This window comes from Bos indicus x Bos taurus, chromosome 8 (assembly GCF_003369695.1).
Source record: "Bos indicus x Bos taurus breed Angus x Brahman F1 hybrid chromosome 8, Bos_hybrid_MaternalHap_v2.0, whole genome shotgun sequence".
Lineage (NCBI taxonomy): Eukaryota > Metazoa > Chordata > Mammalia > Artiodactyla > Bovidae > Bos > Bos indicus x Bos taurus.
The window spans coordinates 83,010,320-83,037,649 of NC_040083.1; the positions used below are offsets into that span (position 1 = coordinate 83,010,320).

At 37.8% G+C, this 27,330-nt stretch overlaps 1 protein-coding gene across 5 annotated transcripts in view; it reads right to left on the bottom strand.

Moving 5' to 3' along the window:
* Positions 1–27,330, bottom strand: part of SLC35D2 (solute carrier family 35 member D2) — a 58,254-nt gene that overhangs the window by 9,679 nt on the left and 21,245 nt on the right. For 2 of the 5 annotated variants that reach the window (XM_027550251.1, XM_027550248.1), the window contains exons 4-9: positions 26,617–26,684; positions 19,661–19,732; positions 18,189–18,257; positions 12,776–12,878; positions 11,135–11,227; positions 5,506–5,573 (exon numbers count right to left, since the gene is read on the bottom strand). In XM_027550251.1, the coding sequence (XP_027406052.1) occupies positions 5,506–5,573; positions 11,135–11,227; positions 12,776–12,878; positions 18,189–18,257; positions 19,661–19,732; positions 26,617–26,684 (473 nt within the window). Of the gene's footprint in view, positions 1–5,505; positions 5,574–6,553; positions 7,866–11,134; positions 11,228–12,775; positions 12,879–18,188; positions 18,258–19,660; positions 19,733–26,616; positions 26,685–27,330 lie in introns of those variants that run through there. The other 3 variants (XM_027550252.1, XM_027550249.1, XM_027550250.1) reach the window with 3 other exon arrangements.

The following is a 27,330-nucleotide window of genomic DNA, read 5'->3' on the forward strand; positions in this document are numbered from 1 at the left end:
AAGTCAAGTGGGCCTTAGGAAGCATTACTACGAACAAAGCCAATGAAGGTGATGGAATTCCAGCTGAGTTATTTCAATTCTAAAAGATAATGCTGTTAAAATGCTGCACCCAATATGCCAGCAAATTTGGAAAACTCGGTAGTAGTCATACAACTGGAAAACATCCGTTTTCACTCCAATCCGAAAGAAAGGTACTGCCAAAGAATGTTCAAACTACCGCACAATTGCACTGTTCTCGCCTGCTAGCAAGGTAATGCTAAAAATCCTTCAAGCTAGGTTTCAACAGTATGTGAACTAAGAACTTCCAAATGCTCAAGCTGGATTTAGAAAAGGCAGAGGAACCAGAGATCAAATTGCCAACATCTGTTGGATCATAGGAAAAGGAAGCAAATTCCAGAAAAACATCTACTTCTGCCTCGCTTTCTATGTTAAAGCCTTTGATTGTGTGGATTACAACAAACCATGGAAAATTCTTAAAGAGATGAGAATACCAGATCACCTGACCTGCCTCCTGAGAAACCTGTATGCAGGTCAAGAAGCAACAGTTAGAACCAGACATGGAACAACAGACTGGTTCCAAATTGGGAAAGGAGTACATCAAAGCTGTATATTGTAACTCTGCGTATTTAACTTCTATGAAATGCCAGGATGGATGAGGCACAAGCTAGAATCAGAATTGCTGGGAGAAACATCAATAACCTCAGATATGCAGATGACACCACCCTTATGGCAGAAAGCGAAGAGGAACTAAAGAGCCTCCTGATGAAAGTGAAAGAGAAGAGTGGAAAAGCTGACTTAAAACTCAAGACTCAAAAAACTAAGATCATGGCATCTGGTCCCATCACTTCATGGCAAATAGATGGGGAAACAATGGAAACAGTGACAGACTTTATTTTCTTGGGTTACAAAATCACTGCAGGTGACTGCAGCCATGAAATTAAAAGATGCTTGCTCCTTGGAAGAAAAGCTATGACAAACTTAGACAGCATATTAAAAGGCAGAGACATTACTTTGCCAACAAAGATCTGTATAGTCAAAGCTATGGTTTTTCAAGTAGTCATGTATGGATATGAGAGTTGGACCATAAAGAAAGCTGAGCACCAAAGACTTGATGCTTTTGAACTGTAATGTTGGAGAAGACTCTTGAGAGTCCCTTGGACTGCAAGGAGATCAAACCAGTCAATCCTAAAGGAAATCGTATATTCACTGGAAGGACTGATACTGAAGCTGAAGCTCCAAATCTTTGGTCACCTGATGTGAAGAGCTAACTCATTAGAAAAGACACTGATGCTGGGAAATCTTGATGGCAGGAGGAGAAGGGGAATGACAGAGGCCAAGATGGTTCCATGGCATCACCGACTCATCAGATATGAGTTTGAGCAAGGTCCACAAGTTGGTGATGGACAGGGGAAACCTGGCATGCTGCAGTCCATGGGTCATAAAGAGTTGGACACAACTGAGTGACTGAACGACAACAACAAAATGCAGAGTACATCATGCTGGATGAATCACAAGCTGGAATCAGGATGCCAGGAGAAATATCAATAACCTTAGATATGCAGATGATACCACTCTAATGGCAGAAAGCAAAAAGGAACTAAAGAGCCTCTTGATAAACATGAAAGAGGAGAGTGAAAAAGCTGGCTTAAAACTCCACATTCAAAAAATGAAGATCATGGCCTCTGTTCCCACCACTTCATGGAAAATAGATGGGGAAAAAATGGAAACATGACAGGTTTTATTTTCTTGGCATTCAAAGTCACTGCAGACTATGACTGTATACACAGAATTAAAAGACGCTTTCTCCTTGGAAGAAAAGCTATGATAAACCCAGACAGCATATTAAAAAGCAGAGACATCACTTTGCTGAGAAAGGTCCATATAGTCAAAACATAGTTTTTTTTCAGTAGTCATATACAGATGTGAAAGTTGGACCATAAAGAAAGCTGAGCATCAAAGAACTGATGCTTTCAAACTGTGGTGCTAGAGAAGACTCTTGAGAGTTTCCCTGGACAACAAGGAGATCAAACCAATCAATCCTAAAGGAAGTCAATCTTGAATATTCACTGGAAGGACTAACACTAAAGCTGAAGCTCCAATACTTTGGCCACCTGATGTGAAGAGCTGACTCACTGGAAAAGAACTTGGTGCTGGGAAAGACTGAGGGCAGGAGGAGAAGGAGCCAACAGAGGATGAGATGGTTGGATGGCAGCACCAACTCAATGGACATGAGTTTGAGCAATCCACAATTCACAGAACTTTATAAATCAGCTATGTAACCTCATTGTTCTTGTTTTAAAGATAAGGAAATTGAGGCTCAAAGAGAGTAAATAACTAGTCCACAGACTCAGAACTAAAAAGCGGCAAAGCCAGGATTCAAATCCATCTGATTCCAGGGGAGAGGCACCGAACTGTTAGATTGATGCCATGAATTAATGTCCTCAAAAGACCCCCTTTAAAAACTGTTGCTTAGTCACCAAATCTTGTCTGACTCTTTTGCAACCCCATGGACGGTAGCCTGCCAGGCTCTTCTGTCCATTGGATTTCCCAGGCAAGAATACTGCAGTGGGTTGCAGTATTCTTCTCCAAAAAACTGGGACTCACCTAATTTTCATCTTTAAAGTTGTAGAATCTGAAATATTGTTTTTATTACTTACTGATTTATTTTTAATTACTATGCCTTTATTGAGCTTCCCTGGTGGCTCAGATGGTAAAGCCTTTATTAGATTTTACTTGCAAAATGACTACTCATAAAATAACAATTAAGAACATTTATCAAGAGCGTCTTTGTTTTCTAGGAAGCACACTGTTAACTGGAAAAAAATGTATAGAGTTGTAGACAGATGGGGTCAAGATTTTGACAAAGAGCCCCAGAAGCTGCCAACTCACATCTAGGCACTGCCTACCCCACCACTCAATGAAGACAGCTGACATCAAAGGGTTTGTTTCTTGATTTTCTGAATGTCATGGCTACAAGAGCAAGTGAAAAAATATATATATATATAAAGTGCAAGTGAAAAAAAAAAGCACTTGTATCTCATTAAGTTTCTAATGACATAAGATAGAACTAAAACTTGACTCTGCTGTTTACATATAGGTGAACACAGGCTTAGGCAAGGAAAGGTACTAGTCTGAGTCTGTGATATAAGTTGAATTTTTTATTAACTGGAATGGGGGGAAGGTAATTGACAAAGAGTAACTCACACAGGTTAGCAGATTTTTTTCAAAATTATTTGTTCTCAGTCAGCAACTGGGATATAAATATCTTACTATGGTTAGGCATTCAACAATGGCAGCCTAAGTACTGGGAGCACTTAGTACTCACCATTGTCAAACAATCAACGCCTGGAAAGAACACATTATTTGAGAGATTACTGGTTTTGAAAGAGGCGCAAGAGGTTGCCCAAAATCCCTCCTTTGAAAACAGGAGAAACTGGGTACAGGATCAGAGTACGTCAGGGCAGAGGCCATTGCAAAACAACAGTCTCTGGGCCTGAGCCCTGGGCCAAACCTCAAATGAGAAGAGACACTAGCCCACTGAGCCCAGACCCTCAAAAAGGCCAGAATGGTCCAAGTCAGGAGCACACCTGGCTACCAACAAGACTAAAAACAATTTGTCCATACAGGAAAGTTTCTCAAATTCCTAATTTTGGTCCACAAAATTATGATTAATTAAGATTAATCCTAACGATTAAGATTGAATCACATGCTTGCAAATCACAGGTCACCAAATACATAAGAAAATAAACCATAATGACACTCACAAACACATATTGAGTGGACAACCTATATATTTAGATTTTCAAGAACTGCAGATATTGGGATCATCAGATACAGAATAGCTATGTGTGTAATATTTAAAGAAATAAAAGATACAGTCACAAAGATAACCAACAAAAGAATGTCATGAATGAACAGATTACATTTTAAAAAAAACTGGAACTTTTACAAATAAAATTGTTAAAATAAAAAACTCCAGTGGGGAGGAGCGAGAAAGGAATAGGGGATTAAGACGTACAAGCTGCTATGTATAAAATAATCTATAGGGATATATAGTATAACACAGGGAATATGTCCAATACTTCATAATAACTATAAAGGACTATAACCTTTAAAAACTGTGAATCACTATGCTGTATACCTGAAACATATATAATTGCTGTTGTTTAGTCACTAAGTCATGTCTGACTCTTTGCAACCTCATGGACTATATAGCCCACCAGGCTCCTCTGTCCATGGGATTCTCTTGGCAAGAATACTGGAGTATTCTTATATATACTTATTAGAATACTGGAGTATTCTAATATATAATGGGTTGCCATTATATATTATTGTACATCAACTAAAGCTCAATAAACTATAAATTTTTTTAAAACTCCAAGAAATAGGTTAAATATTAAATCAGACACAGCTAAAGAAAGAATTACTGAGCTGGAGAATATACATAAACACTTTTACTGTATATGAGACTACATTACTGCAAGGAAGATCAAGTTTAAGAATTGAAGACTATTGACCAAAGAGATCATGAGTTGTCTCAGTCCATCTACACAACAATGAAAATAATAATAATAATAATAATAAGGGGAAATTCATCTTTCTTCACAGGAAAAATCTTTCGACAAGTAATTCCAAGACAGTCATTCAAAGACCCTTTCTCATGGGCTAAGACACGGGTGCTTGCGTGTACATGGAGCCCAGCCCAGGAAGGATACTTCAAAGACTTCAAGCAGTGGAGAGGAAGTCTCTTCAAAACTTCTAAAGAGGAAAACTTCAGTAAGTGCCACAAGGCAGGGAAGAACAGAGGGTAGCTTATGTTCCCCCGTGCATCCTTTTGCAGCTTTTGAATTATTTACTAGTTGTATGTATTATCTACTTATGAAAGGAAATTTTCAAGTTTGGGGAACATATAAAAAAATACAAGCTGCAAGGCCCCTCAACAGAATGATACACCTGAGGAAAATTTTAAGAACAAAAGCCTAAAATTATTGGACAATGGCCTGGGCAAATCTCCTCAGAAAACACCCTGAATATAACAGATACAGCACTACAGAAAATGGTTATTTCCACATATCTATGTGAGGTGAGAATCTTGGGAAACTTGGGACATTGGGACAAAGACAAAAAACACATTTGAATGTGATACGGCAGCTGACTTTATTTCAAACTAACTTGCAGAAATCAATAGGCAACATCATATTTTGGAGGTCATGGGTCCCGATCCACTCCTCTGCTACAGAGCTTTGTGAAATTGCTCAGTCATGTCCAACTCTTTGTGACCCCGTGGACTGTAGCCTGCCAGGCTCCTCTATCCATGGGATTTTCCAGGCAAAAGTACTGGAGTGGGTTGCCATTTCCTTCTCCAGGGCTGCTACAGGGCTACTTCTCAGAAAAAGCTGGAGAAGCACAGACTAAGGGATTTTGACAAAGCAGAGAGAATGTATATTTTGATTTGACTTATCAAGAGATACAACAGACCAAAGCTTCTTATCTGTGATTTCTTACCCCAAAAAACAGGAAAGAAGAAACTGTATGATAAACAGAACATTCTTCCATTGATTGAACTCAGTAGCCTATTGTTAAAAAAAGCAAAGAAAACTAATGGTTAGAATAATAATACTGGTTTTATCAATCTAAACATTCTAGTACAAATTCCACTTTCACAAACAGAAAAATACAGTTTCAAAACTCCTGGGTAATATCAGCTGTGAGAAATGGGGCAAATTACTTTTCTTCTCCGAACCTGAGGCTCATTTCACAAAATGGGAATTATTATTTTAAAAACTGCCTCAAAGGTCAATGTGAGGATTTAATTAAACTGTTTAGAACCTGGCAGGTGGCAAGAACAAAATGACAGCTATTATTGCTGTGGTTATTTTTAAATTTTTACTAATTTCTAGTCATAAAATCAAGGTTGTGTTCACTTTTTAATAATCTTAAAAGAAAGTTTATTATAAAATTAATGATATTGGCAAGACTAAGAAAACTTTTCAGTTCACAAACTATTTTTAAGAATTTGCACAAAAGGAAAAGGGTGGAAGGAGAATTCCCTGATGGTCCAGTAGCCAGGACTCAGCACTTTCACTGCTGGGGCCCAAGTTCCATTCCTGGTCAGGGAACTAAGAGCAGGCAAAAAAAAAAAGAATTTATAGATGCTTAAAAGTATCATGAACAAATAAACTATTGTTTCCTATTTACAAACCAATCAAGTAACTGGGGTAAAGGAGCTGGTAGAGAAGTTTAATGCTCAGCTTCTTCTCTTAGTCCCTGCTACTGCCAAGCCGCCTCAGTCATGTCTGACTCTGTGCGATCCCATAGACGGCAGCCCACCAGGCTCCCCTGTCCCTGGGATTCTCCAGGCAAGAACACTGGAGTGGGTTGCCATTTCCTTCTCCAGTGCAGGAAAGTGAAAAGTGAAAGTGAAGTCACTCAGTTGTGTCCGACTCTTTGCGACTCCATGGACTGCAGCCTACCAGGCTCCTCCGTCCATGGGATTTTCCAGGCAAGAGTACTGGAGTGGGGTGCCACTGCCTTCTCCTCTTAGTCCCTAGGTGAGAAAATAAAATTAACCCTTTTGAAAAGATAGGTAACAATAAAAAGGAGTATTTTATTCATGATTTTTCCCTTGCCTGAATCCAAAAATGATTTCACAGTGACTCAAGACTCTATGTAAGAATGTGCTTAATAACATGATTAAATGACTTCTACGCACTTTCTATTTAACAACACTTTGTTAGCCAAGTTTTAGTAACTTTATAGATTTAACACTAAATCCTCCTTAAGTTTATAATTCAAATTTTTAAACCAATTAAAGTGGAATTCTCTTCTCTGACTAGTACAACCTTGTCACACTTTACTGTACCTGTTTCATCAGTAATACTTTGCCCACCTTTCTTATGAAAAAAATACACATTAAATGTTGATAACCACCAAACCTGGTTGATGGGTACATGGGACCTGCATACTATTCTCTTTCCTTCTGAATAGGTTTGCACGTTTTCATAATAAAACTTTTCTTTTTAACACTTACTTTTGAAACAAAAAACATAGTCAATATAAATCTGTCTTGCAGGCAAGCCCCAAGCCAATCAAAGGGTCAGAAAACATCCAGGACATTTTATGCCAAGATTGTCAAAAATCAAAACAAAACAGAAACTTCTGGAAAACATTCTGTGTCTGAAAAATTAAATAAAATTGGGAATAAGAGAAAGCCACATGGCCCAAACTTCAAACCAAAGATAGGAAACATTTATCTACTCAAAGAACTGGGAGTATTTATAAAAACAATAAATAAAAACTGTATGTTGTTGATACCACATAAGCAATTGAGTGCTATGTGGTAATTTTCATTAAAAATATTTGGATTCATTGCCAACTTCAATTTTGATAGATTTTAATTTTATTCTGTTCCTTTAATAATGATGAGCTGTGTTGGTGGCATTTTAAAAAATCACATAGAATGATACTTATTTGAAAACAGAAAATAATTTTAAGTGAGTAACAATAAAGCACTTCCTGCTTTAAACTTACTATTTCTGTGAAAGTACGTTGGAGTGTGAATCTTTTTCATTTTTCATTATTTTTTTAAATCAGAAAAAAGTCCTATTATTTATTTCTATTCATCAACTGCAATACATTAACTGTACTTTGAACTTATTGCAGTGATTTGATTAACTAAAGAAAGTTTACACATTATTTTCCAGGAGCCTAATTTGTTAACAAGAGGAGCTGGCATTACTGACTTTGTTAATCACAAACAGAATCAGGGTGCTATTACCAGATCTGCAGACTGTGGAAGTCCAAGGTCCAGGAGTACAGTGAGTCACACACGTGAGTCTCAACAGAATCTCTGACCCTTCGGTCAGCTGGGAAAAAATGACTCATCAAAGTACTCCTTCCATTAATAAGAGAAGTTAACCTTTCACTCAAATTCATCAATCAACTTTCAATACAATCAAACCAAACTTGGTAATAAAACACAATTTTATATGGCAGACTAACACACCTAATTATATAAGCTCTTCTTATATTTTGTTCACAGTCTAAAATGGATTCAGCCATGGTTAAAAGTGACCAGCTGGAAGAAATTCATGATGATTCAGTGAACACAGGGCAGAACAATGAAGTGAAAGAAATGAGAATCTTACTATTTTTCCTACAGAGTTTTTTAAAATTATTGATTACAGTATCTCATCTCTTTTGGCATCTTTTACCATATAACACGTTTAAGTTAGTCAAATTTTTAACTTAATGATTTTTGTATTTTTGTCATCTTATAGAGGCCTCAGAGAAGGCAATGGCACCCCACTCCAGTACTCTTGCCTGGCAAATCCCATGGACAGAGGAGCTTGGTAGGCTGCAGTCCATGGGGTCGCTAGCAGTTGGACACGACTGAGCGACTTCACTTTCACTTTTCACTTTTCACTTTCATGTATTGGAGAAGGAAATGGCAACCCACTCCAGTGTTCTTGCCTGGAGAATCCCAGGGACAGGGGAGCCTGGTGGGCTACCGTCTATGGAGTCGCACAGAGTCGGACACAACTAAAGTGACTTAGCAGCATCTGGAATTTCAGAGAATAGTTATTATTGCTTGGGCTCTAAGGTAACTATAGGAACTTCTGTTTGAAATCTTAAGAGACTGATCAAATGGAAGAGGCTAGATAGGGTAAATACTGAGATACTCCAGCATGGAAAGTCAGAATAGAAATACAATATTCTCCTAGAACACTAGAATTGAGTAAGCTGAAAGTCAGAATAAGAATACAATATTCTCCCAGAACACTAGAATTGAGTAAGCTGAAAGTCAGAATAGGAATACAATATTCTCCTAGAACACTAGAATTGAGTAAGCTGAAAGTCAGAATAGGAATACAATATTCTCCCAGAACACTAGAATTGAGTAAGCTGAAGAAAATCTAAGGTCTCTTATACTTTCTAAGCTATAGTGATAGGTCATGCTTTTTCATATATGAAGGAAAGAAACAAACACTTTCAATATACAAATTTAAAAACTGAGATTACAGCAGAGGGTGTGTTTCTAGAGCAAGACAGCCTCTTGGATCCATCACCTACTTTCCTTGGAAAGTTATTTGAATATTGTGCCCTAGATTCCTTGTATATAAAATGGGAATAATTAATAATACCTTCTCCTCAGGCTATTGTGGCAATGTAATGAGATAGGTCATGTACACTGTTTCAAACAATGTCTGATAGAATGATTCCTCGATAATTATTAACTATTTTTATTATTACATGAGAAAGTATAATAATTCTGCATAATAATAATTACAGCAGGTGGCAACTTCTGAAAGCACCATGCTATAAGTTTGTAAGTCAATAACTTGAATGTAGAAATACATATTCCTATTGAAATACTGTTATAAATTATTAACATAATACATGTAGTCTATTTTCAAAAGGTACCTAAAATTCAGTTTCTGGTCACTATGCCATTCATAACATTGTTTCTATGGTGAAACAAACTTTTAGTTTCAATCAAGTGTTCTAAGAGTTTCTAGATTTATACTTTAGAAATAAATATATATCTGAAAATCTATAAAGCATCAGAATCTCAGAAGAGATAAATTCCAGAGACTCAAAAGAAAAACTCCTTTTTATAATAATGAAATGAGGCAAGCCAATAGGACTACTTCATTGAGGGCTCATAATTTCATCTTGTTTATGTAAGGCTGCTGGCACTAAATTGGTTTAATTGAAGGTAACTAAAAAATAAGTACTGTGTTTTTAGATATTCTGCCCTTGTTCATTATTAATAAAGACGCTTGGGGTGCTTGCTTTAACTTCCAATATTCTGAATTAACAATGAGGCCCAGGTTCACAAACTGAGACTCCTATATTAAAACTGCTGTTTCTTGGAAGTCTTCAATATAAACACATGGAAATGGATGTTTACCCCTGGGGACATTGCTACTAAGCCAGTCCACTATTCCCCTGTTCTGAGAAAGAAATCAGAAAAGGGAGAAAGTATAGCTCTGAGAAGGAACAAGAAGCCCTGATATTCACCCCAGGAGTCCCCAGGAGTCTGCAGCCTTCTGAAGTCATTCAAACCCCCAGCGGGCACAAGGGGCACTGAGGCTCAACCAGTGTGCACCACAACCATGCTGTTAAATGCAGAAATACTGTCGTATGGTAGGCAAACGTCTGCTGTGGTGGCAGGTGTAGGGGGCTGTAAACACCACCCCAGCCTAGCAACAACAGGATTAATGAGGGTTAATCCTGGCTACTGGTGCGGGGGGTGAGGTGGGCATCTGTGGGAGAGGCCAGAGGCCACGCTGGACAAGGGTTTTGCCCAGCACACCTCGTTTCTTACATGAACTTCAAGTTGTGTGTCTGGCAACTTTCTGAGTCAGCACATTTCCAGGTGGCCATTGTGGATGTTATGGGGTGAACATTCACCCTTCCTAAGAGATACTCCCATGCCCCAGCTGAACCTCATATCCTTCTGCTAATTTACCTGTCTCTGACAGGTATGCAGCAGATAAGTGAACAGGGCAAATACCAAAAGAACAAGATCTTCTCAAAATTCCAGATCCTGGAATATTTAGAGGCAGATGTCATGACGTCTGGGATTAGCTTTAAAATACTCCAGGGGAAGAAGGGGGAGTGAAAGCAGATGACGACAGATGAAATAAGAATGGTGAAATGCCAAAATACGCTGAAGTTGTGTGATAGATACATGCGAGCTCATCAAATCATTCTTTACTTTGTGCGTATGTTTCCAAATGTCCATAATAAAGGTAATAAATAAGTAAATCCATTTTTTAAACTATCAAAATCCCCTTCAATGTTAATTAACTTTCCCAGGGTCCTCACACCAACTAAGGGGAAAGGGAGACTCAAACTCCAGATTTTCATTATTGTTGTCTTGCTAAAAGCGTCAAGGCCAGAGTTTTTTTGACTACTTCCTGCTACTTCCCAGGGGTTTAAAGACACATGCAAAGAAAGGAAAGTGCTAAAGGTATTACTGAGGATATCAAACATCTTGCTTTTGGAAATCCTAGGTACCTTTAGACACTTTTTTCCTTTATACACTTTTTATTTTAATGAGTACTGCAGGCTAAATATTAAAATTGTGAAGACTGCTAAGTAGAATGAATGACTGTCATCAGCTTACCTGTCGAAGGTCTCCAGTGGAGACACTAATGATAAGAGTTGGGATAATCATGAAGCAGGCATTGTAGAAAAGCACTCCATATTTCCCTAACTCCTGCAAAAGCCAAGAAACTCCACTCAGTTTTAGAAATATAAAGTGTCAGATTTCTTGGAGCCATTTATTCGCCTGATGTACTTATGCAGAGTTAGAATACACATTCTGACCGGTTCTGTATTTGAATATTTTCAGCAAATTTCTGACATAAAATAAAATGCTTCAAGTATACTGTGATTTTTAAAAAAAATTTGTTTTACCCAAAAAATGAGATATAAAATGGATGGAGCTGGATGGACTCCGAGGTTCCACCAATCTTTAACATGCTGCTGCTGCTAAGTCGCTTCAGTCGTGTCCAGCTCTGTGTGACCCCAGAGACAGCAGCCCACCAGGCTCCCCCATCCCTGGGATTCTCCATGCTAATTGTTCCTTTTTTTTTTTTAAAGCATGCTATTCAAAATAGGAAGTCTGGAACAAAGTCAATAGCATTAAAAATGCTAATATAAACAAAACTTCTTAAAAACATCTGCTCCTTCTATTAAGGAACAGCAGGGTAAAAACACCAGGTATCTTGTTTCCAATCTTGCATAAATTTAATTTTCATTAAAGAGACTACATCCACCACTTTCCATACAGGGTGACATATTGTGATTCTCAAAAGGCAACAAACCCAGTTATGTAAAACTGCCATTAAAAAATAAATGATAATACAGAAAAATACAGTGCAGATAAAAAACAGCTCATAGGAATAAGCCTGTCCATCAAAGCAAACATCCTCACTCAACACTAAGAACTGGGAACAAAGGAATGTATGCCTGGCCCATCCTCCAGAGCTTCCTGCACAGCTGGGGTGGGGGTAAGGGCTTGGAGCTCCAACCCAGGGGCAGCCACATGGGAGGAAAGCCCATCTGCCCACCCGCCCCTCATGAAAGGGCCTTACCATTTATCCATTCCAGTCATCTAACTCCACAGAGGAGGAAACTGAGGTTTGGAGAAGTGAAGTCACATTAACCTGTCAGCCTGGTGGCTCAGATGACAAAGAATGCAGGAGACATGGGTTCGATTCCTGGCTCAGGAAGATCCCCTGGAGAAGGGAATGGCAGCCCACTCCAGTATTCTTGCCTGGAGAACTCCATGAGCAGAAGAGCCCGGTGGACTATAGTGCATAGGGTCATAAAGAGTCAGACACTACTGAGTGACCTTCACTTTCACTTTGTTCAGCAATACTTGCATCTGTAACCCACATCTCCAGACTCTCAAATTAGAGCTGCTTTCAGAATACTCCCGACTTTACTTGATCACTGATGGTGATGGTAAAAAACATCTAGTTTTACTTTGCCTTTCAAAATGATCCCCTTTCTATGTAGCATTCTTTCTTTGCACCCAAAATAGTGCCTATTTTTCCTTTCCTACCTAATTTTCACCCCAAATTTTGCATGACAAGGAATAACAAGAACCTATGCACAGTATAATTTAAAAGAAATTAGTAATCTGTAGATCATAACATGTAAATTAAATTACATGCCCGCTTTACAAGTTTATTTTTTTCATGTTATTTCAGGGGTCAGATGACAAAGCCTAAAAGCCAAAGAAGCGAAAGTCTGGTACCTTTGGGTCCATTTTCTGTTTGGTGTAAACGCCATTCGCTGCCGTGAAGATATCATTCAGGAATACAAAAATATACCCTTCCAAGTTAAAAGCAAGGTCAGAACTGGGAGGGAGAATACAAAGGAATATGATTATCAGAAACTCAAAAAAAAGAAAAACTCACAGCTTGGCCTCAGAGGCCTTCTGTTTTCTCTTTCCCTGATCAAATCCATTTGTAGTGCTAGCAAAACTGCCTTTTCTCTGGCATACTTTCCCCCTGTGTGGCGGTGAATAGCTAATTCTTCTCCCCTGCCTCCAGACAAGAACAAAATCAGGCCACCAGGAAGCTTCATCTTAATCATAACAGCTTAAAACCAGACGGACATTAACCATCTTCCTTTGACTAGGAAGCCCTTCTTTTGCTAATAAATCAGCATGAGCCTTGTTTTTCTAAGGGGAATGATTTGTTCAACCCACCTGTGGCTTTTCTTATTGTGGTACACAGGGCCATCCCCAGAGTACAGCCCTCTGGGGACAGCTGGGCAGTGACAGGCCAAAGAGGTCAAAGGAGGAACTGACACTTCCATCTGGTCCCCTAACGTCACTTCACCACCAGTACCCTCACTATCCATCAAAAAGGCAAGACAGGGTCCATGTCCTTCTCTGCAACTCCTCTAAGGCCTCTCTCTTCCCATTCTTTGAATTCTCTTCAATTTCCATTTTAAATAAACAACACTACTATAAACATGTTTGAGGGGAATATGGCAAAGGGAGGAGAGTAAACAACAGCTAAGCCCAGATATGATTCATCACCTGCACTTGACCTTGCAAACAGCACCACACCCATGTCATAATTCATAAGTATGAATAACATGAATTATATATTGTCAAGGAGGATTCCTCTACCACCTTTGGGCCAGTATCTGGGGGCCTGCAAATTTAACTGACAATAGAGTAACAAGAGAAAAAAATACAAATCGTATTAAATATTTTACATGCACAGGAGTTCACAGAAAAAAAATGAAACTCAAAGAGGTGGTTAGACTATGGAGCTTATATACCACATAAATAGAGCAGAGGGTGTGGGCTTCAAGGAATAAATAAATTGTGGAAAAGGCACTGGGAAATATATGGAGGAAACTTATGGAAGATAAGGGTTATTTTAATAAGGTTTGCTTATGCTGACTCATCTTGATGCTGACTCTCTGTGTCTGGTGATAAGAACTGCTTTCCTATTCTGACTACGGACCAGGGACACCTTCACAAAGGGAAATTTATGGTCTACTTTTATGCAGAAAAGGGGAGGGCAGAGAACTCTTCCCACACTTGTTGATTCTCAATTCCTTCAACTCAAAATACCATTTATGTCAAAGTGGCACATTTTGGGGTGGCATATCCTCGTCCCCTTCAGTATCAAAATAAGATTATTTCTACCACAAAAGAGGGAAATATGCAAAAACTGCATCAAGATTGGAATGCAGATTAAACCAGACTTTGCCTGAAGCTTCCACTGGTATTACTTACCTACAAATATATTTGTGACATTATAATTTTAAATCATTGTAAATCAGAATTCTGTGGTTCAGTCACAAAAATAGAATCTCTCAAAGGAGAGTTTTCCAAATCGTGCCTACCCCATTCAGCTCAGTGTAAAGAAGAACCTGCACAGAAGATGGGCTTATTACAGAGGACTGGCATATGTTACAAGATTCTATGGAAGCTCCTGAGAGTCTAAACTGAATTATCTGGAAAATGTAAAACAATGCAAATAAAATAAGGATTTTGTATAACCAAAAAAAAAAAAAAAGAATCTGCCATCCTTAGGATGGCCAAGAGTTGAATGGGCAAAAACCTGAAGATTCCAGAGGAATGGAAAGGAAGTATTTTACTTACTTCCTCAAAGAGCCTTAGGGGAATTCTTGGAGTTTTCACATCTCCTACTTGAGGGGGACCAAGAATTCCCAACATCATCTGTTTAGGCCAGTAGTGAAAGCACAGAAGTTTGAGAAGAATTTACTTGTGTTATAGATGGGGGCGGATTCATGGTTAACCCTTGTCATTTAGGGCTGTTCACAGACATTCTATTTCAACTGTTATTGGCCATGTAACTTGCTTTGGTAACACATGTCACTTCTGGGGAAAACTTTGGAGAGCCAGTGTACAATTCCCCACATGTCTTCTTCCTTTCTTGATGAGAAAGGAAACCCCCTTTGAGGCAGAGGTTCCATCAGCCTGGGTCCCTGAGTAGCTATAATGGGCAGAGCACCCCTACAGCATTAACTGATGTTGGTATGTACGTGGAATTGGGCGGAAATATATTTGGTATGTTAAACAACCAAGATGTGGGGTCTATTTGTTATAGCAGCCCAAACTGGCTCATCTATACTTGCATTTGATGAATTAATTTGAGTGACAGCACAGAAAGGTGGGGTTACAGCTGGCCTGCAGCTAAGACTGCACCCATTACCCATAAGGAGGTTATCCATTCTGTGGGTGCTGAGGAAAGAAAAAGTTGAGAATTACTACTCCAAGCTGGCTCTTGGGTAGAAGTCAGATGTTTCAGGAAGCACTATTTACCCTTTCAGCTCATTAGAGTTATCACATATGTTAAATATGAGCTGAATTCCTACTAACTGCTTCTGGAAATGTGCCTTCACACACACAGTACCTGAACTGCCATTCCTCATCAAAGACTTACATTTTTATAAACTAATTTTTTTTAAAGTCTTCAATGACTCTAAGTCAGTGGTTTTCAAACTGAGCTCCAAGAAACCTAGAAAAGAGAGGAGGCCCAGTGGAGACCTCAGAGCGCTGTAGGAGGAAGGCACTTTCAATAGAACAAATCCCATTTTTAGCTACTCTATGTATCTTATTCTGTTTGAACAAAAGTCTTCATGACCAAAACTTAGGCTCTAATTGTGGATGCTTAATGTCTGGACCAGCACTGAAACCAAACAGGCCAGCTCAGACATAGCTAGAATTGGAGAAGAGGAAATTATAGATAAAAATTCAAATAATAAACCCTGGCCTAGGTAAGGGACTAAACACATTTATAACAATAATTTGTTGTTCAGTTTCTAAGTCATGTCTGACTCTTTGCAACTGCATGGACTGTAGCACACAAGGCTTCCTTGTCCTTCACTGTCTCCCAGCATTTGTTCAAATTCATGTCCATTGAGTTGGTGATGCTATCTAACTATCTCATCCTCTGCCATCCCTTTCTCCTTTTACCTTCAACAACATCAGGGTATTTTCCAATGCGTCATCTCTTTGCATCATGTGCCCAAAGTATTGGAGCTTCAGCTTCAGCATTAGTCTTTTCAATGAATATTCAGGGTTGATTTCCTTTAGGATTGACTGGTTTGATGTCCATGCAGTCTAAGGGACTCTTAAGAGTGTTCCCCAGCACCACAGTTCAAAAGCATCAGTTTTTTGGCACTCAGCTTTCTTTATGGTCCAACTCTCACATGGTACATGACTACTGGAAAAGTCAGCTTTGACTATATGGACCTTTGTTGGCAAAGTGATGTCTCTGCTTTTTCATAAGCTATTAGGTTTGTCATAGCTTTTCTTCCAAGGAGCAAGCATCTTTCAATTTCATTGCTGCAGTAACAATCCACAGTGATTTTGGAGCCCAAGAAAAGAAAATAGGTCACTGTTTCCACTTTTTTCCCCTTCTATTTGCAATATAACAATAATAAACATCATTATTATTGCTAATATCTGTCACCATCTACTAGAATGGAAACTCCATGAAGGCAAGAATTCTAATCTGTTTTATTAACTGCTAGATTCTTTAGCACATAGAATGATGCTTGGCATACAGTAAATGCTGCAACATGTTTCTGTTGGACTCAGCCATAAATTATAGTGAATCCTGGCTCACTATTATCTCATTTAATTCTCACAAGTGACCGTATTAGGTGGATGCTATTCTAATCTTCACTTAACAGTCAAAATAACTGAGACACAGGGAGGCTGAGTAGCTTGTTCTTAGTTACACAGCTGGTAAGTGAGGAGACTAGAATAAGGTTCCAGACATCCTGGCTCTGTAGCCTATACCATTAATTTGCAACTGATGATCCAGAACTCTTGTTTCTAAATGAGTTAATGAAACTAGTTTAACTGAAATTTCTCCAACCTTTTCTTTCTCCCCTTCACTTCATGTAGGTTTTTCTCTTCTATTACGGTTGTACCTCCATATCCACAGGGGATTGGTTCCAGGACCCCACACCTCTAACCCCTCCACATGCAGATACCCAAATCTGTGCATGCTCAGGTCCCTTATATAAATCGATGTGCAAAGTTTGTATGTAACCTATGCTGTTTTTGTTGTTGTTGTTGTTGTTGTTGTTAGTCACTCAGTCGTGTCTGACTCTGGGACCCCATGGACTGTAGCCCACCAGTCTCCTCTGTCCATGGAATTCTCCAAGCAAGAATACTAGAGTGGGTAGCCACTCCTTTCTCCAGGGGATCTTCCTGACCCAGGGATCAAACCTAGGTCCCCTGCATTGCAGGTGAATTCTTTTACGATTTGAGCCACCAGGGAAGCCCTAATCTATGTACACCATCCCATATACTTTAAATCATCTCTAGATTACTTGTAATACTTAATACAATGTAAATACCATGTCAACAGTTACCAGTGCACAGCAAATTCAAGTTTTGCTTTTGGGGATTTTCTAGAATTAAAAAAATATATTTTTGATCCATACCTAGTTAAATCCACAGATGCAAAAGCCTCAGATACAAATGGCTAAATGTATCATAAATGAGGAAACAGGCACAGAGAGGCTAAGAAAGAGCTAACAGACAGCAGGGTTAAGTTTCCAACCCAAGAAAAGTAACTGCACACATACTTTAAACACTGTGCTATAAAAGGAGTCTGAGTGCCTGCTTTCAGATGCAAACTTGAAGTCCTTATTCCTGGTCAGGCTTATTAATGAACAAGATAGCAGTCATACACTGGTATTGGCTCATGTCCCAAACATACAAATACATTTAATGAGAGTATTCCACCCTTGGAAATATTGACCGCTAAGGCATTACTGGATGATAAAACAAATCAGCATATAAGGACTTTATAAATCTGTTATATTCTTAGCCTAAGAACTTCTCAAAACTCTTGGTAAAATTTTTATATTGAAGACAAACATTCAGTAATAAAAGTACACAGTTCATTCCTTTTATGAAAAAAAGCTGTATTAATATCTTGTAATGCTCTCTATACATATTTCTCGGAAATGTTCTGGCCAACTTGGAACTCAGTTTGACTTTCACAGTAATATATGGAGGTTCCACTAACATCAACAGATTTGTCTCTTAGCTGTTCAATTCAACTGCAACCAGATGGAAAATGAAAAACGAGGACAGGGCCAGGCCTGTTGTCAAAGACACAAAGGAGTTATTGAGCAGAAATAGTCCAAAGTCTTACCCAGCTGCTACGAAAGCACCAAGAATGATGGCAAAGACACTGACGATGATGTTCAAGGAATACTGTTTCCTGTAATAAATAAATAGTGGGTGGAGAGATAGGTAGATAGATAAAGAAAAGGAGGAGGAGAGGAAAAATATAAATTATACTTTAAAATAAACTGAGAATAGACATTGTTAACAGTTTTATAGCTATCATAAAATCTAATGGACAATGCTTTATGTAAAAAGAGCACTAAAAGCACATTAAATGGATTAGTAAATCAAACCAAATTTACTCTATTTCTTAAGTATTTGTCTTAATCTAATTACAAATGTATTTCTCTGTTCTCACTAGAGAGATGCTGGGACACAATGCATAAGAGGTGAAGTAAGTCAGAAAGAGAAAGATAAATATTGTATTCTAATGCATATATACAGAATCTAGAAAAATGGTACTGAAGAATTTATTTACAGGCCAGCAGTGGAGAAACAGACATAGAGAACAGACTTATGGACATGGAGAGAGGGGAGGTGAGAGTGAGATGTATGAAAAGAGTAACATGGAGACTTATATTACTATATGTAAAACAGATAGCCAACAGGAATTTGCTGTATGGCTCAGGAAACTCAAACAGGGGCTCTGTATCAACCTAGAGGAATGCATTGGGGCAGGAGATGGGAGGGAGGTTCAAAAGGGAGGGGATATATGTATACCTATGGCTGATTCATGTTGAGGTTTGACAGAAAATAGCAAATTTTGTAAAGCAATTTTTTTTGTAAAGCAAAAAAATAAAATTCTGTCAAGCAATTATCCTTCAATTAAAAAAAAAAGTGGAAGAGCTCCTGCTGGTAGGTCTAGTTGGTTTGTATTTTTATCAAGCATCCAAAGATTAAGATAAAATTCAATAGTAAAACTTACAACACCGGACCATCATCCTAATTTCATTGTTAAGTAATCTCCACAGCAAAACCAAGAATCCATTTTAGAGTCAACCTGAATATCTTTTACATGACATTTTTAAGCCAACATTATAAGAATTAATTTATTCTGATGTTACATCATAATTACTGCATCAGAATGAATTTCCCTGATCTCCTGTACACCTACTATAGTACAGCACACATCCTATACATGTGGACAACTTCTCCTTGCCATTCCAGGAGCAGTGTATATTCCATTCAGCTCAGAAAACAGATCTACATCTGTTTTGCAGTGGTTGGTTTTTTTAGAATTTTCTACCACACATGCATGTTATTTGTCTAATTGTAAAATTATAACTTTTTTTAAAAAAACACTCATAACATGTTAAGAAATCATGGACATAGGAGTCTGCTTTTAAATGAATAAACCATTGGCTCTTAAGTTATTACAACAAGCACTTCAAACCAACTATTTGTAAAGATGACTAGATGTTGAGAATTTGCTAGGTAAAAATAATGTGGGCGTGTGGGGAGAGGACACCAAAGGAAGAGAGGAAAAACAAAAATCACCCGAGTATGATGGTTTCCAGCAGTAAAGTAAGTGGAATGGTAAATTTCCTGAGCACAGTGAACATCGGCAAGCTGTCAGAAAAGAATCAAGTATAATAACATCAGACACCAAGTATTTTTTTAATGTTTTACATTTTCAATTAAGCCCATTAATTTTCTAAATTAAATATGAGTCAACTTTAATTATCACATATGTTACTAAGTCATATAAAATAATAAAAAGAAATGGAAATTTAATAATTTCATGCCACTTGTACTTATTAGCAATTCAAAACATCATACTATCCAACTACTACAAAGTGTTGAAACTACAAAGATTGTGTTAAAAGATTATATGCAATGTGAACCTATACACCCTTTGACAAAACAAGTTAGGACTAGGTATGGACAGTCATTAAATGGTCCTAACCGCAGATCTAATCACTTCTTGTTAGGAAACTTACCCTAAGATAATAACCCAAAGAAAAGAGAAAACTCATATGCACAAAGATGTTCGCTGCAGTAGTGTATTTGGGGAAAATATCAGAAACAATCTAAATATCAGACAAGGCAATGATCAAACAAATTCTGGTTAAATCCACTTGAGGGAACATTATGCACTAACCCTATAATATAAAACTCTACTACTCTTAGAAAACAAACGTTAAATAAATCAAGGAGGTAATGAAACTATATAGAGTCTACAACTGTAATAAGATACATTCTATGTACAGAAAGAGACTGAAAGTGAATATTTTAAATAGTATGCAAGAGGATAAAATTATGGGTAATTTACCCCCAAAACTTTATGTAAAAGGCCATATTCACTGCCTTTTAAAAATACTTATGAGGCTTTCACTCAAAACCCAGAGATTCCAGGACACAGCTCAATGCACAGCCACACTGCCAGGGCTGGAGAAACCCACCCCCATCTGTTTCCAGTGTGACTCTCAGAAGATGTGACCTAAAGAAGGAAAGTCAGAACCTTAAGGGAGAGGGGGCAGCTCCTCCTGACCAGACCTGTGGAGGGGTTTCCCACGACAACCAGCGAACAGTACAGAAAGAATTTTCAGGAACTTTACGTCCCCACTTAAAGATGTCTTATGAGACTGGTTTGAATGGCCTTTTTCAAATCAAGATTTTAAAAAGTCATTATTTTAAATTAAATTCAAAAAAATACTTTTAGATGCCTTTTAAAAGCAGCACGGGAAATCCCTGGTGGTCCAGTGGTTAGGGCTCTGCACTCTCAGTGCCAAAGACATGGGTTTGAGCCCTAGTTGGGGAATTAATATCCCATAAGCTGTATACTGTGGCCCAAAAGAAAAAACAATAATAATAAAATAAAAGCAGATATGGATACTTAATAGTAAAAAGCTGAATGTTCTTCCCCTAAGATCAGGAATGAGACTAGGATGTTTGCTCTCACCACTACATCTATTTCATATTGCACTTGAATTTCTAGATAGGGCAATTAGTCCAAAAAAAAAAAAAAAAGCATATAGTTTGGGAAAAAAGAAAAGAAAGTTGTCTCTATTTTCAGATGATACATATCTAGAAAATACTAAAAAATCCACCATATAATTATTAGAACAAATGAAATAAGTATGCATGAAACAAAAAGAATATACAAAAATCAACTGCACTTCTATATACTAGCAATGAGCAACCCCAAAAGGAAATGAGCAATCCAAAAAGGAAATTAACAACTCCAGTTATGATAGTATCAAAAAGAACAAAATTCTTAGGAGTAACTTAACAAATGCAGTGTAAGAAGTGGAATACACTACGAACTACCAAATACTGTTAAAGGATGAAAGATTAAATGGAAAGACACTCCATGCTATGGATCAGAGACTTAATGTTGTTAAAATTGAAATACTTCTCAAATAAATCTATAGATTCAACACAATCCCTATCAAAATTTCAACCACCTTTTCATCCAGCAACGGACAGACTAATTCTAAAATCAGTGTGGAAATGCAAGAAAACCAACAAACCAAAACAATCTTGAAAAAGAAGAACAAAGTTGGTGAGCTCAATTTCAAAACTTACTACAAAGCTACAATTTTCAGTATTATCTAGTACTGGTTTAAAGTTAACCATTTAATCAAAGCATTAATATTGAGAATCAAGAAATAAATCTTTCTAATTAATTAGAAATGTTAAATTAATTTTTAACAAGGGTACCAAGACCATACAATGGGGAAATAGTCTTTCAATAAATAACGCTGAAACAACTCAACATTCATAGGCAAAAGAATGATTTTGGACCCCTACCTCACTCTATATATAAAAAATTATCTCAAAATATATCAAAGACCTAAATATAGGAAAACTATAAAACTCTTAGATGAAAGAATAGGATTATATCTTTATGACCCTGGATCAGGCAAAGTTTTCTTAGACACAATACCAAAAGCACAGCAACAATAACAAAAAATAGATATATCAGACTTTACCAAAATCTATAAATAGATAAAGAACATATCATAAATCCAAACAGTAGAATCTTATACAATCTTACTAAGGAATGAAATTTTGATACATGCTACAACATGGATGAAACTTAAAAACATTACACTAACTGAAATAAACTGGACATAATAAAAGGACAAATACTGTATGATTCCATTTGTATGAAATATCTAGAACAGGCAAATTCATAGAGACAGTAAGTAAAACAGAGTTTACCAGGGCTAGGGGGAGGGTGAATGGGGCATTACTGTTTAATGGCACAGAATTTCTGTTGGGGATGATGAAAACTTTCTGGAAATAGGTAGAGGTGATGGTTGCTCAAGACTGTGAATATATGTAATAAACTGTCCATTTAAAAGTGGTTAAAATGTTTATATTAGGTATGTTTAACTTTAATTATTCACTAAATTTTTAAAACCTTAAAACTTTTGTGCTTCAAAGTATACCATCAAGAGAGTAAAAAGACAATCCACAGAATAGGAGAAAATTTTGCAATCATGTATATAATAAAGCACCTGTATCTAGACTATATAAAGACTTAAAACTCAATAATAAAAAGATAAATAACCCTATTAAAAATAGGCAAAGGACTTGAATAGACATTCCTCCAAAGAAGCCAGATAAATGGCTGATAAGCACATGAAAAGATGGTCAGTATCATTAGTCAGCAGGGAAATGCAAATCAAAACCACAGTGAGATACCACTTCACAACCACTGCAACAGCTGTAATCAAAAAGACAGACAATAACAAATTTGGCAAGAATGTAGAAAAATTGTAACCCTCATACACTGCTGGTGGGAAAGTAAAATGGTACAGCCACTTGGAAAATAGTTTGGCAGTTCCTCAAAATGTTAAACACATACGACTCAGCGACCCCACTCCCAGGTATGGACCCAGTTGATAGCACTTAATCGGGCCCAAAACCATGAAGGCATCTTGGTCTTTCTTGTTCTCATACACTGTATGTTGTTAATCAGGATACTGTGTTAGCCCTTCCTTCCAAATATATCCAGCATCCATACTATGGCCTCAGTCTCACAACAAAAATAACTAGGAGACCCTTGGAGAAATGGCAGAAATAGTTTGATAAACCTGGACATCATGTGCCAGGAAGCAAGGAAGTAATCAAAGACTACTGGAGCCCTAGAACATAGGAGTCTACTCAAAGAGCTCCCACTGACCTGAGATGCCGGGGACCAGCCCCGGCTGATCCAGGGAATTCGAAGCGGGGACGGCGTCGGCGAAGATCAGGAAACAATTGCTTAATTAAACGTTAATTAAGGATATAAAGAGTAATAGAATGAGGATAGCTCAGTAGGAAAATTCAGTGGAGAAAAGAGGCTGAAATAAGGATAGCTCAGTGAGGAAATTCAGTGTAGAAAAGAGGCTGAATAATTCAGCCAGAAGGTAAGAGAAAGAACGACATGGTGAGACCAAGTTTCGGTGAACAAGGCCCACACTTTATTTTCCAAAGTAGTTTTTATACCTTAAGTTATGCATAGAGGATAATGGGGGAAGGGGTAGAGTCATGCAGTAAGCCAGGCTTTCTTCCTGCAAACTTATCATATGCAAAAGTTTAGGTGATTTGCATCATCTTCTGGCCCGGAGGCCTTTTTCTCTAAAGGTGATTATTCTAAAGTCAGGCGCCAGCCTCCAAAAAGCATTAGATAAAGTTGCATTCCTACAGAGCAAAGGTGTGGTGGGCTATAACAAGAAAAAGAATTAATTCAAGGGTCCCAGGTTACAAACATTAAAGCTACTATTTAAACCAATTATATTAATCAATACACTGCCAGGGACACAGCAGGTAAGGGATATGGAGACTTAGCAGCAAACATTGGCCCAACAAGTGAAAATCCCTTCACCAATACAATTTCTAATCAATCTTTTGACTGCTCAAAGGAATCTGTATTTAGACAGTTTAGAACATCTCATGCCTCTCACAGTTTGGAGGCTCGGAGCAATCACATGTGGCCGGAAAAACCTATTCAGGCAGGCTAGAGGACTTCCAAGGGAGTTTGTAGGTTGAAACACTGTCACACCCAGGAATTATTAACTGGAGCTATAAGCTAACTCTTTTTTCAGAGAGGTAGTGGGGGACAGCCCCCCGTAAAGTCAGAGGTGTAGGTGAAAGCACAAAGCAGAAAGTAGGCAGACTCTGGTTTTGGGGGTAGATTGCTCGAGAATTTCCAGGGAGACTCCTGAGGCTTGATCCCGCCTTTGCGTATGCCAAGCCTCCTTCCTCATGACCTTTGCCAGAGGCGGAGCTCGCTCCCCGCACTGAGATGATACAATCTAAGCATCAAAAGAAGATGCGTATAATGAACTAAAACATTAGGTAAATGAAACAAATAGCTCAATGGAACAGAATAGAGAGCCCAGAAATAAACCCACACAAATAGAGTCAACTGATCTCTGACGAAGCAGTAAATACAGTTCAAGGGAGAAAGACTAGCCTTTCAATAAATGGTTTTCAAATAACCGGACATCTACATGTTAAAAAAAAAAAAAAAAACAACTGAATCTAGACACAGGCTTTATACCTATCACAAAACTTAACTTCAAAATGGACCATACACCTAAATGTAAAACATAAAACCTCTGGAAGATAATGTAGGAGAAAATCTAGAGGACCTTGGTTTAGTAATGAGTTTTTAGATAAAATATCAAAGGCATAATCCATGAAAGAAAAAAACGATAGTGGAACGTCATTAAAATGTAAACTTCTGCTCTGAGAAACAGTGTTAAGAGAATGAAAAGGCAAGCGATAGACTGAGAGAAAATATTTGCTAAGTGCATATCTCATATGGGACTTGTAAATAACAATTGATGAGTTAATAATGCTGGTAAAAAACAAAACAAACAAAAATCTGCAGCTCACTACTGACGGTGACGCAACACTGGTTTATTACTCTGGAGGCCTAAAAATAAAGCTTTTGTCCTGCCTTTCCTGTATGAAATGGTGAGTGAAAATTTGTATTCACTGAGGAAGTTTAGATAATAATTGCAGAAGGGGAGATACAGTTTAGAAAATCATCATTTTTCAATTTGTAATGAAATAATGGATCTACACAGTGATCATCAGCGTGTGCTAACCTCATTAGGTAAAAAATTGATGGGGAACGTTCTAATGAAGGGACCAGACTGACCCCTTAAAATCATTAAAGACTGAATTTTTGATCAATTAAATATCATTAGAAGTGGGATAAAACATTATGTGCCCTGTGAGGTGATGCAGAAGAAAGAACCCAACATCACTAATAAACTGATCTTGCCTGAAAAACTGAATCTAAATTTGATTAAGCCTCTAGAACCAACTTCCAGTTTACTGAAAACAGGGGAGACAGAAACATACCACATGACACCATGCATAAGCAATTTCCTTCCTTTCTCCTCAGTCTTACTTGCTAAAGGCCTTCATCTTCCTCTTCTGCTATGCATGCAGAAAAGTATTGAAGAACACTTCTAATAAAGATGTTTCTAAGATCACTAAAAAAAAGAATCCCTCATCTACCCAGACCCCCAGTGCAAGAGCTGGGCAGCTATCAGGGTAACTGAAGGCACTCCCACGCTGCAAGTGGCTCAGAGAGAGGCCAAGAGGTTACACGGCAATACAGCAACAGCACCTGCCACAGGAAGCTTTAATACAAACTTGGAAATTAAGGAAAATTGGTTGACCTGATCCCAGAGAGAAACAACTAAAAGGTATAATCAGAAACAGGATTGTACATTTTGTTTTTCACAACCGCCACGATCTGCCCTTTCCAAACAAGAGTGACAGGCAACAGGTTTTATGTACTTTCTCCTTCTGGCTTACTTCCTACCTGCCTCTTTTCTACTCTTCCTATACGAACAGACTTTACTCCACTTCTGTCACCCTTTATATAAACTTGATTTTCTCATTATTCACACCTTTTTCATAAGGTTCGTGACCCACATGTGTACTCATTAGGCTACATATTTCACACCACATTTTACAAATTATAGGATGACTTGTTCATCATACAGTTCCATTTTCATTTTTATAGGGACTATTAACAAAGTAGTCAAAGGACCATAAAATAAATGCAGATGCAAACTTCAGAAATATGTATCACATACTTGAAAATAATATCTGTCATTAATTTTTCCTTGTACCAAACTTGAACTACCCGAAAACTGACAGTGTTCCTGCTTTTATAAAACTGTGATGGAATCAAAAGTTACACAGAACCACATTCATATAAATGAATCTTCCTGGAAAATCATACGTTCTCTATCTTGATTTCTACAGATATCACATTCTATCTTCAGACTTGGACATAAAGAAAACTATATCAGCTTTTTAACATTTCTAAAGCATTATCAAACTCAAAACTACCTTATTTCCTTAAAATTATGAAATATTATTATCTTCCATATATAGCCCAAGCAATATCTTGAAAAAATCAAAGTTTATCTCTGTGACACTAAAAGAAAACTAGTGAAGAACCGCCAATCAACCGTTATTCTGCACTCTACCTTAATTTACTTGTGCTTGCTAATCCACTTATGTGGTTTCCAACGTAGAGGAGAGGCAGAGGAAACAGCTTCAATAAAAAAAAAGAAAGAAAGAAAGAAAGAATATTTGGTTAGAACTCCAATAACATTTTCCTTCATCAATAAAGATGGTGACATTCACTCCGCATCAGAAAGCAAATCATTCAGAGTTCCTTTACTTGCAATGACTGAATTTTCCAGAATCCAGAACACATACAAGTTTCTCCATATGATCAAAAAATAGGTATGCAGTGATATCCCCAATCCTGGTGGTGGTGGGGAAGGTGGATAGAAACAGAAATTTTGGCCTTGCCCACATTAGTAGACTGTTTCCTGAAAACAAAGCTCTGAACAAGCACCTCTCTTGGGCGGAGACCCCTAGCTAGGTTGGTGAGTTGAGGATGGGTGCTTATAGTTTATAAACTCTATAAATATAGATCATGGATGAGGCTCAGAAAGCCATTGAAAAAGTGTACAAACTTCTGCTATCTAGGCATATAAGCACTTTTCTGGAGGAAGACAAAGGTTCACATCTCACTGACGTGTCAAATAGTGACGCTTTCAAAAAGCTGTGTATGCTGGCCGCGTTACTTTGTCTTAGAGCCCTACAATAAGTAAATATCTACCAAGGTTAAACAATGTAGCCTGTTCTTCTAAGAAGCAAGCATCTTTTAATTTCATGCTTGCAGTCACCAT